The 12057-nt window shown below is 42.9% G+C and overlaps 1 protein-coding gene across 1 annotated transcript in view; it reads right to left on the bottom strand.

Moving 5' to 3' along the window:
- Positions 1-1654: 1654 nt before the first annotated feature.
- Positions 1655-12057, bottom strand: part of LOC125292195 (receptor-type tyrosine-protein phosphatase delta-like) — a 98185-nt gene continuing 87782 nt past the window's right edge. Inside the window, 9 exon segments of the mRNA XM_048239399.1 lie at positions 1655-4365; positions 5064-5199; positions 5316-5470; positions 5681-5806; positions 5967-6093; positions 8291-8469; positions 9048-9333; positions 9788-9942; positions 10896-11015. Coding sequence (XP_048095356.1) covers positions 4297-4365; positions 5064-5199; positions 5316-5470; positions 5681-5806; positions 5967-6093; positions 8291-8469; positions 9048-9333; positions 9788-9942; positions 10896-11015 — 1353 coding nt within the window. The 3' untranslated portion in view covers positions 1655-4296.

Raw genomic sequence — 12057 nt, 5'->3', positions numbered from 1 at the left:
GGAGTGAGTGAATAAGTAAGAGTAAGGAGGGATATGTGCTTTTAGTCCTCTAATGTACAGGAGCACATCTAACCACATGGAATTCTACATCTAATCTGAAAGGTGTCTGTAAACATTACTGCAATGAGACCAAACAAGATGCCACAAGACAGTCACGTCTGCTGTGTAAAGGCGTATGTGGCTTTAGGCCTCAGAACTTCAGTTCTTCTTTTCTTTATCATTTCTTACTTTTGAAAAGGATGACTTGTGATGGAAGTTCATCACCATACAAGGCAGGACAATCTCTGCTCACTGTTGGGGTAATAAACTCCAGTCATCCCTATATGATGTCGAGCTGTGTTTTAATGGGATAACAAGGTGTACTGAAGACACTGTAAACATAAAAACTCATGTCATGGACTTAAACAGGAGTCTTGAAAAAGTCTGTGCAACATGAATGTGTAGAAAGTGGACCCTCTTACTTTTTGTAGTTTTGCACTGCCATCTAGTGGCAGAAGCACCACACTTGCCCAGTAGTTTTGCACTGCCATCTAGTGGCAGAAGCACCACACTCGCCCAGTAGTTTTGCACTGGTAGTGTTTATTTCTTTCCGTTGGCTATTCTTCTGTTCTTTATGTCGTATGTCCTATACACACTATCCTAATAATAATCTTTAGGGATTGGTATTAAACTGAGGTTGTCTGAATCAAACTGCTGTTGTCTGTATACATTATAATTTTACATAATGCAATAAAGTTTGTTTAGATAGGTCCCTGATTTTTCAAGCTACAGCCTTGTGCAAATGGTCCATTTCTTCAAAATGCAAAGGGTATTGTGACCATAAGTGGAAAACAACACCCAAAGATGACAAGGTTTAACATCTAGGAGAGTCAAAGACCCCTGCAAGACACTTAAATGGGGATTTAAAGGGGAAAGGATTGGGGATCAGTTCTTTCCCCAGTCTCAGATGGTTGCAAGTAGCCTGGAAAAATCCAGACTCATTCACAAAGTGAATAGAGTCTAGTGACTCTTGATTGGGAAAAGTTTGACACTTGCATCGTGACGGGCACTAACTTTGAAATCATTAGTCCAGCCTTACCAATCACATTGATCAGAGATTCCTAACATTACTTCCTACTTCGCCTAAATGTTACAAACTGTCAATAAACAGCATGAACAGTCAGGAAACAATATACGTGGATCTACCTTTGCTGTAAATGAATTTCTGCATTTTTGTAATTGAATTTTTTGCAGGTGTTGTTGCTTCTGTTTATCACAATAAGTTTAGGTTTCGTCTTCCCTCTCGTCGCTGATTGGCCTGACATTTTTCTTGTCTGAGGGAAACGGTTGTGAACTATGGTGATCCAGACTAGATCTCCCTGAAAGAAGGTGGGTGGGGCCAGGCTAGGTTGCAAGCTTTTTTCAATTAATTTGCACAAGATCTAGGTTATGATTAGTAACAGAGCAATATAGAATATTATATATTCATATATGTATATGTGTGTGTGTGTATATATATATATATATAGATTGCAATATAGAATAGATATATAGATTGCAATATAGAATGTATATATATAGAATAGATTGCAACTAATTCCAGTGATTACCTTGTAATCACACCTCCATACCATACCAGAATTACTTGATAGTGACATACCACAAAAAGGCACAATTCCTTCCATACTTTATTTGTACGAAACAAAATGTGTGTCAACAAACGAAACAGAACATTCATACAGACTTTCATCAGGACCCACATGACCCAGTTAACAATAATAATAATAATAATAAAAAAACGTGTTTCACTTGAAAAAGAACAGACCTTTTCTCATACTCAAACACATAGAGGTATAGATTCTTCAATGAGCAGTGTGTCAATAAGTATTCTTATTACGTTTTTATTTTTTTTATTTGTACAATTATCAGTTACAGGGAACAGACATATCTTATTGTGAATCCACTCCAAGAAAAGGTGACTTCTTGTGCACTGTGTAGACAAAGCAAATCTCATGTTTGCCAGAGTGCAATTTCATCACACCATAAATGATTATTAAATTCAATAAGTTTATATCTATTTTATTTAAATAAGCTTTGCCTCCTGTGTTCATTTACATATACACAACGTGAGCAATTTTAGTCAGTCCACACCAAGGGGTTCAAGTAACATTGTTAGGTTGGTAATCTATTAGGTGGGCCAGTGCATAGTACAGCTATTTAGAAAGTGCAAATTTCATAGAATGGGCCTCTCTGGCCATGTCCAATGTGTAACCATGCCGTAGTAAAGGGGTGATGATGTTAACATGTTTTCAGTGATTAGTACATGTGAGGCCAAGACTGAACAACAGTGCACAAGTCTGGAAGGAGAGAGACATTAGCACCTTACTGGCGTGGAGTTGGGAATGAGAGATTAAATACTCTTTTGAGATTTGAGCAAAATAAATTCTCTCATAATGTTCTGATTTCTTAAACTGTTTGCATGACTTAACATCAATTGATGTTTTATTTGTAACATAATTCTGATATAAATCCATTTTACACTGTTAAAAAAGTTCTTGGCAACTGTTTATCTCTGACAAAAATTGAAAATGTCACCTTGATAACTGTAGATGAATAAAGAATAATATGACAAGGGTTTATGGTCCTCCTGTCACTGACAAAATCATATTACGACCTAAACATAGACTATGAAAAAACAAGATATATACACATCTTAAACAAATGAGCATGTACATGGCAAATAAAAAAGTAACTATCAAAATAGGTTTGTGGTATAAGGCACTAGAAACTTCAAATGAAACCCAAAGTACTGTCAAGCAGGGGAGTGTGTGTGTGTGTGTGTGTGAGTGCGCTGTGCGTGCACTTAGTACCCCGCTATTCTCTACTCGAGTGGGTGAATGGTGTCGTGGACCACGTGCAGAAATGTGTGATACACCAAGAGATATCTTACGGGTAACTCGGGGAGTTACTGGTGCAAATCCTACTCTGGCATTAATGAACTCACTCATGATACAAAAGATAAGTGACACGTCCTGTATTAATCAGATGAGTCTTTCTGTGTGTGTGTGTGGGTGGGGGGTTCTCTAACCCTTTCCTGTTCAGAGTGGGCTCAACGTACTCCTACTTAGAAATCATTATTCAAGAATAAAATACCTCTATTTTATTGCACAACAGGAGAGTGGTGGCATCAGTTGGCCTGATCTCTGTATTGTATTAAAGTCACTAATCCATCAAACATACCAGTCAATCATATTCTGCATGTATGCAGGTCAAGAAGAAGCCTATTGTTAAATAGAAACTGCCAGGTATGCACAAGACTGTACTAGTCTCCACATACACTTTAAAATACAGTTTACATCATATTAGGTTGAATCACTGTGCTTAAGCGGATGATTTCTCTTTAATGCTTTTCAAAAACTGGTACCCTCGTACATAGTAACACTGTATCAAAAGCAAAGGGTCCCAACAATGCCAAACAAACCAACAACTGAGTACTGATTCAAATACACCAGCAAACAGTGTAGACCACAGCAGTCCAGCAAAAAAAATGATGCCCACCCCTGACAGATGCCTGTTAGGCTGAGACAAACCCTCCCTAGGCTGGAGTTAGATCTAATTCTGAGTGTGAGGAAAGCAAAGGAGTCAGACTGAGAGAGACAGCAGATCTGTCAGTATACAGAGCTTTCACAAACATGGCCAGGCAAGCCAAATTCATTGGGTTTCACCCTCTTAAAAAATAAACCTACCCATATCTACCCATACCCATAAGAAAGTAGTATTACTTAAACTTACTCTGTGGTAAGTCTGTGTTATAAAAGAAAGCGTTCACCGATGAAAAACAAAACAAAACTATATCAGTAAAATAAACGGAAGCAGAAGTGAGATTTGTTGGACTGGTCAGAATACAGACGTGAAAAAAGACGACTGTTGGCACCTCATGCGGGTGTCTTTTTAAATGTCCTAACTGTCAAAGTGCACCTCCTCTTCCAGTGAGAACAGAACGCTCTGTGTGTGCATGGGTCAGCTCTTCCCTCGGCAGCTCTCGGACAGTGGTGCCACGGCGGGCAGTGGTGACTGTTATTACTGTTGTTGTTGTTGTTGCTGCTGTAAACAAGACGGAGGTGAGCAGCCAGGGATTAGTATTGTCTTGGTCGGAGTTGGTTGGTCAGGTTCTCTGGGTGCAGCAGGGAGATTCATGCTGTTTGCTTTGCACATTGTCCTGCCACCTGGGGGCCATGCTCCAGGGTGGGGGCGTGTGCGTGGCTACAAGTGACTACCCAAACAGCTGCCCTGGCGGTGAGGTGGGAGGAGAGGCTATTATGTTGCATAGTGATCAAAGCTCCCCAGGTACTCCAGAGCCGCCCTGTAACAGAACTGGTACTGATCCTGGAACACAAATACAAGCAGGCTGTCAGTGGACACTCTACACAAGGCTAACTGTCAGTGGACACTACTGTACACATGGCTAACTGTCAGTGGACACACTACACAAGGCTAACTGTCAATGGACACTCTACACAAGGCTAACTGTCAGAGGACATTCTCTATAAGGCTAACTCTGTCAGTGGACACTCTACATTAGGCTAACTCTGTCAGTGGACACTGTACAGGTAAGTGACAATAGCAATTGTTACTGAAATCATTTCTGTTGAATACCTCAAAGATCAGTGGGTAAATAGCATACTTTTCCAAACAGTTCTGCTTTCCCCCTTTGGACTGTTATTAGATGAGTATTGGTCATAGCGACTGCTGTAGAGCTCTAGCCTGTCTTTAGCTGGATTAAATCTCAGCTTAGTTTCCAGTGGGATTAGGCCTACAGTCAGAAATTCCCAGTGCATTATAGGAAGTGTGAGACCATGTTTATCATGTAGCCAGGAAGTAAGGTTTACGATTATGAAGTTATGGCTCATCCTTAGCCTACTGAAATGTATAAAGTTATTTTATTAAGATGACAGTCTCTATTCAGTCTTAAACTGCCATGAATTTTGTATGATGTGAGCTATAAAGCTCCATTTATGTGAGCTATAAATTGAGTGCTTTGCTAATATAATTACCATCAATATTCATTTCAATGTAGTACTCACCTCTGTCTGCACCATGGCCGGCCTCTGGGTGCGTAGCATCTTCACTGTCTGGAAGATATCCACTACTCCCTCATAGCGCATGCGCTCCAGCACAATACTCAGCGTGATGAACACTCCTGTCCTGCCCACTCCAGCACTGCAACACACACACACACACACACACACACACACACACACACACAGCATGTTCACACTGTTAGACATCAATCTAGCAACATCTTTACCAACAGCTTTAATAGTGCACCAGCCCACCTGCAGTGCACTGTAATTGGTCCATCCTGACCAAACTGCTCTTTCGTTTTGTGAACTTGACCAATGAAATCGATGAATCCCTCTCCTGACTTTGGCACGCCTTGTTCAGGCCAATCTGTGAACTGGAACTGGCGGACCGTGCGAGACTGTCCATCCTAAGGCACAGATCAGAGATCAGAACAAATATAGACACCTAGCGTTTTCATCCAACATTCGTTAGTCAGCTCTATGGTAGTTTGCTTTTGTTTATAAGCAGATGATAATAATAGCAGATGGTATAATACATAAGATTATATGATAATAAGCAGATGATAATAATAATACAATGTGACAAACTGAGGTGTCTGATGTTAGTGTGTACATACTCTGGCGTCAGTCACTTTAAACTCTCGAAGGATGTACTGAGGCATGTTGTACTCAGCCATGGGGTCCACCACAAAGTACTGGTAACGGGCAGAGCGCTCGGCTGGCCAGTACTGATGGCACTTCTCCTACAGGTCAGAAACAGAGAGCACAGGGGAGTCATGGTACATTCAACTCTCTTCACCACATATCGACAGCACAACATCTGAACTTCTGAAAGACTGATGCCATGTTTATTTGGTTGAGATGTGAAAGTGTCCGAGAGAAGTGGGAAGTTGCGGGCCTCACCCTGCCCATCTCTCTGAGCTTGGTGAGCATGACCACGATGGTGGAGTTGTGTTCCCACAGCGTCCTCCAGTAGTCTTCGGTGGTCTCGGCCAGAGGACCCTGAGTGGCCATGTAGGCCCTCTGCTGCCTGTGGAGCCACGGGAGCACACACACACCAGATCATGGATACGGTCACCACTGATCCACCCCATACCAACACGTAGCAGTGAACAGTAAGGCAAGAACCCATCGCCTCATTTATTGAGACTTCTAGAACGGATAGTTCCTGTCCTTGATTATGATTGGCTGAATCACAACTGATACCATTGTAGAGTCGAAAGCAGCCCTTGAATGTTGACTATAATTCTATAATACTGCGCCACAAATTACTATACAAATGTTACAGTTGCTGCGTCTCTGCGTTGTTTGGCAACCATCCTGATGGAAGAAATGGTAGCTTTAGCGAGGTTCTATAGGGAAGACTCGTCACATATTCTGTTCCTAACTTGCTAACCAATCACAGCTCAGGAGAAGTTCTTCTAGCAAGTTAACTCACCACGTCATCCATTCATTCATTTCCTAGCCAATCACAGTCGATTCACAGTCACATCGCCTACGCCTCCCATTCATTCAATCAGCCTACTATGAACCAATAGGAAACGAATGCGCTTTTTAAAAACTTCTGTGTCTAACTCCCCTCCTTGCTACTTTCAGTAAGCTGACGACGTCTCCACCACCACCCCACCACCACCAGTTGGTCCCTGTCTCAAGCCATGCCGGGGGGTATGGACGGGGGCCTACGCCAAAGACTGCTTATATATTCAGCTGTCATGTGTCTTACATAGCCTATGGACCCTTTCAAGAGAGTTCCATTATCAGCATCATAGTTGGCCCCACAAGACTTCCGTTTTAACATTCCATATGTTATCTTAATGCAGAGGAAGTAGATTGGGGCCCAAATAGAACGTTCAAGCATGAGCATCATAGTTGGCCCCACAAGACTTCCGTTTTTACATTCCATATGTTATCTTAATGCAGAGGAAGTAGATTGGGGCCCAAATAGAACGTTCAAGCATTGTTTTTGTTTTTATTGTTGAAAGGGTCTATGGACCCTTTCAACAATAAAAACAAAAACAATGCTTGAACATTCTATTTGGTTCCCTATCTACTTCCTCTGCATTAAGTAAGGGATAATGGACGACACAGTGGTCTGTTCACAGAAGTTCATGCACGGTCGAGGTTGTAAAACGGCCCAGACGCAAAGCGGAGGACTGTTTAAACCTCTTAAGTGCATTAACTTCTGTGAACAGACCACCGTGGAGTCCATTATCCCGCTTATTCCACTGTTGCCACTTGCGTTGTGTTCATTTCCTGTTACAATTTAAACGTTTTAATCGCTAAAACTGTCTTGTTTGTAGAACTACTTTTTTCCAACACATATCAACTAATTTCTCAACTTGCAGGATAAACTGCCGTTACTAGTTCTAAATGGATGGTTGCTACGGCCAAAGGCCAGTCGTTAGTTCTATCTCTCCCGTTGTCAAGCGGGTGTATCCCAAGATTCTGATGAACTTTAGCTTTGAAACGTCGCTATTTTACCTGTAATCCATCTAGCTAAAAGCCACCTCCGTCATATGCTACAATGTTACTATGTTCTGAACATCTGCATTTTACAGCTCGGATGCAACGTGACGGTTCATTTAAACTTCACAACGAGTTCGGCGAATTAATATACAAGTGTGATACGGCCAAAAAAATGGATCTAGGCTACTTCATAGGTGTGCAAATAACATACGGTTAATGGTCGTTCTAAATTACGTAGGACAATGAGAAATTCAACCAAGCAGTGGAATAAGATAACATATGGAATGTTAAAACGGAAGCCTTGTGGGGCCAACTATGATGCTGATAATGGAACTCTCTTGAAAGGGTCTATAGACCCTTTCAACAATAAAAACAAAAACAATGCTTGAACATTCTATTTGGTTCCCAATCTACTACTTCCTCTGCATGATAACATATGGAATGTTAAAACGGAAGCCTTGTGGGGCCAACTATGATGCTGACAAGGCTTCCGTTTTAGCATTCTATATGTTATCTTAATGCAGAGGAAGTAGATTGGGGCCCAAATAGAACGTTCAAGCATTGTTTTTGTTTTTATTGTTGAAAGGGTCTATACTGCCTCTGTTATCCCATACATTAAATCCTCATTCACAATATTTTGTCTCCCGAGTCTTTCTGGTAGAAATATATTTCTTGGAGGGGGAATGATATGATTATCTGAATAAATCGTTACATTTCTCTACAGGGTCAGCAGGAGGCAGACAGTGGCATCTCTCTCTCACCTGTACCCATCGATGAAGCTGGCGTTGATGTAGTCGGAGCCCTCCACACCTCTGATGGGCTGCAGACACACGCGGGTCGACTCAAAGGGCATGATGTTCACCAACCGGTTCTTGAACTTATTGCAGGGCAAGTTGGCGCTGACGAAGCGTGATGTGTGGGCCTTCGCTCCAGCCAGACGCTACGCAGGACAAATACACAAGTTAGAAACCATACTCCGCTTTAAAAACACACACTGTATCTGTCCTGGCAGCCAACGGCGCACATTGCACAAAGCCAAAGTTGGGAGGCTGCTCAGGGCCAGGGCTGGGGCAGAGAGAGGTCTCAGCTTCAGTTTTCAACCACTGCCCTGAGAATCAGCTTGTGGCGTTAGATAGTAAGTCATGACTAGAGCCAGGGCAGTCACTAGGGGCACTTGAGTCTTTGCTGCTGTTGTTCTTGTGAGATTGTGCTTTCCTTAAAACTAACAATCATCTTTGTTGTATCAGGGGTTGGAAAAATTTATTCATTTGTATATCATGATATTTTTGTACGATGAGTTTAAAGATAGATCTACTTCCATATGATGGTCTTTTTATTATTACATGTATACTCACTAAAACAATTAAGTCAGTCACTTCATTAGTATAGAGTTTAAATGTCACCTTCTTCAATTTAGTAAAGAAGCAATTCTATCCTGACCATAACAGTTGAGACTCCAGCTGCATTGCCAGGTGATTCCCATCCCCAGTAGGGACTAGCTCGTCCTCAGGCCCTCACCTTGAACTCCAGCTCCATGGCGGGCACGTTGTCAGGGCCGTCGCTCTGAGTCAGCCGCTGGATGTAGACGTACAGGTTGCGGGCGGGCACCTCTGTGTTCCCGCAGGTGATGGCCTCCTGAATGGCGTCGTGGATGAAGACGTACTGGTCCTCTGTCTGCACCATGTAGTTGCGCTGCGAGCGCATGAGTGTCACGTGGCCGTAGATGTCCACCGTCTTCTCCTGCTTGATGCGCTCCACCATGGCGTCGATCACGATGAAGCAGCCGCTGCGCCCCACGCCAGCACTGGGACACCACCAGCACAGCAGCTCTCAGACACACATCCACACAACCAACCCCCAGCCCCACACCAGCACTGGGACACCACCAGCACAGCAGCTCTCAGACACACATCCACACAACCAACCCCCAGCTCCAACCACAGGCACCGCTCACTCACTCACTCACTCACTCACAACTTACCCCAAGCACGCCACACTCCCCTCTGAACACTACAAATGTGCACAACACTGTGCCAGCCCTGCTACATGACTCAGGCAACACAAGCAACCTACAGTGGAATGGTCCATGCACTGCAGAATCAGATCTATCATCACACAACGTTGACTTCTATTCAATTAATATGGCATTATTTGGACTAGCCCATTATGCATGTATCTTGTGCAGACTGCCTTCCAGAGAGTAGGCCACTATCCAAAAGGGTGCAGTATACGATCTGTGCACAAGCCCTGCAGCTTACCTGCAGTGAACAATCATGGGCCCAGCATCAGGAGGATTACATGCCTTAACACGCCGCAGGAAGGCCAGGAAGGGAGTGGGGTGCTCGGGGACGCCATGATCCGGCCAGGCAGTGAACTGGAACTGCCTCACCTCCCTCTTCTCACTGCAGCCATTCTAACACATACACAAACGTCAGAACGTTACTTTAACATTATATGGGATTAGACATCCCATCTACGAGACAGTTCAGTGTAAAAGTGCCAGAAAGCCATTAGCCTCTTTTTACAGTAACCAGAAGGCTACTTACAAGGGAGAAAAAAAATCCTGACTTAAACCCACTTTATTCTACATAGCCCTCTTCATTTCACATAACCTTCAATGAACTGTAATATTAATTAAAATATTAAAATATTAAAATATTATTTTGTTGATTGCTTGATTTCTCAATATCTGGCTAAAATGGCTTATGAGTATATTGAAATTATATTAACTAACTAAAAATGTGGACATTTCCCCCAATGTATAAGACATATTATCATTCTATTGAATCTAATATACAAAATAGTTAATCTATGGCAGTGGTTCTTAACTGATCTGGCTTTGAGACAATTTCCCATGTTCAAGTCACAACCCATATATTTCTTTAGCGATTAAGCCAATGGATTCGGTGATCATGGTAAGATTCACCAAGTGCCTGAAGGCCTACTTGTTTGGAACAAGGTCTCAGTAGCATACAGACATCACACACAACATGCACTTACAGCAGAAAAAGTAATATACATATACAAAAAAAAAAGGTCCCGACCCACCAGTTAAGAACCACTGCCCTATGGTACTGGCACTGCAGTTTACTGTTACTGTAACACTATTACTGTAACCTCCAGCACTACCACCACTAGATGTCACCAGTGAGTTGGTTCCAGCTACCCACAGCACACCAACTCCAGACAGGCCTTGGGCTAAATCAGCTCTGACTACTGACTCAGGATCAGTTAAGAAAGCTGAGTGCAGTATTTACCCTGAAGGCGAGTTCTGTTAGAGGAAATCTGCCCACATTTAATCGTGCAAAAGGCTTTGACATGAAGCGTGACATAGTACTGCAGTGTAGCAAAAGGTATTAGCATTACCTTGAACATTGCAAAGGTTCTGACACAGTATGTGGCTAACTCCAGGGTGTCCACTAAAGTGACTTGGATGAGTCCATATGTCTCTGTACCTCTACTGGGCCAATACTGGTCACATTTCACCTGTGATACACCAAAACACAACACAAGACACAACCACACACACACACACACACACACACACACACACACACACACACACACACACACACACACACACACACACACACACACACACGCAAACATACACATACACACACACACACACACACAGTGGTTGAATCAGAGAGAGGCAGCCATTTTTACAATCACAAATGAGTTCAAATGTGCCATGCTGTGTCATGTGTTTGTGTGTCCTCGGTGTGGTGTGAGGTGGAGTGAGGAGTCAGCTCTTCCTATAATAACTAGCATCCAGCCCTCTGCTCCTCTGCTGGGAGTCAGTCCACAAAATAGACTGCTCTCTCTCTGCCGCCTCTCCGGCTGTCATTACAGTCTTTAGAGAGGCTCCCTGCCATGCTCAGTGGTGGCAGTGCTGGTGGCGGGGGTGGGGGGCTGGGCTGCGCGTGGCTGAGTGTGTGTGAGTGTCTCCTACTTTTAAGACAGACAGATATGTAGCTCTGTCCATTGGGTAGAGAAATAGAGAGAGAGAGAGAGAGAGAGAGAGAGATATTTCATAATATCAGGATTACAGATTACAGTTGCCTTGTAGCGAATATACACTAACATCAGCTTTCATTTAGGTGCAACGTGAGCATAGCAAAGATGGGTGATTTTCATGCTGAATAAAGCAGAATTAGCCAGTGTATGGCTTGAAGGAAGTCAACATTTAGTCATCTAATCTTAAAAATCCAACAGCATGAAACTGACCATGTGCTGAGTCAGAGAGGTCACTCTCAGATCAGCTCTGTAATCTAGTCAAGGGGTGTGAGGGGTGGGAGGGACACTGAGTGAGTGATTGACAGCTCATTTGGTGACAGGTTAAAAAGAGTAGGTGGGAGAGAGAGAATGAAAGAGAGATCTTGCCTTGGAGTAGAAATAGGAAGGCATCTGAAGATTGAACAACAGACAGAGTGGTTGGAGAGCACAGTTAAGATTACAGCATCACAATTCACACGGAGAGAAGAGGAACATGGACATTAGAACTGCTGGGTTAGTGTCAGAGGAA

This window comes from Alosa alosa, chromosome 1 (genome assembly GCF_017589495.1).
Source record: "Alosa alosa isolate M-15738 ecotype Scorff River chromosome 1, AALO_Geno_1.1, whole genome shotgun sequence".
Lineage (NCBI taxonomy): Eukaryota > Metazoa > Chordata > Actinopteri > Clupeiformes > Clupeidae > Alosa > Alosa alosa.
Note: the sequence above shows the minus strand (reverse complement) of the source record. Positions and strands in the feature narration are given on the sequence as shown.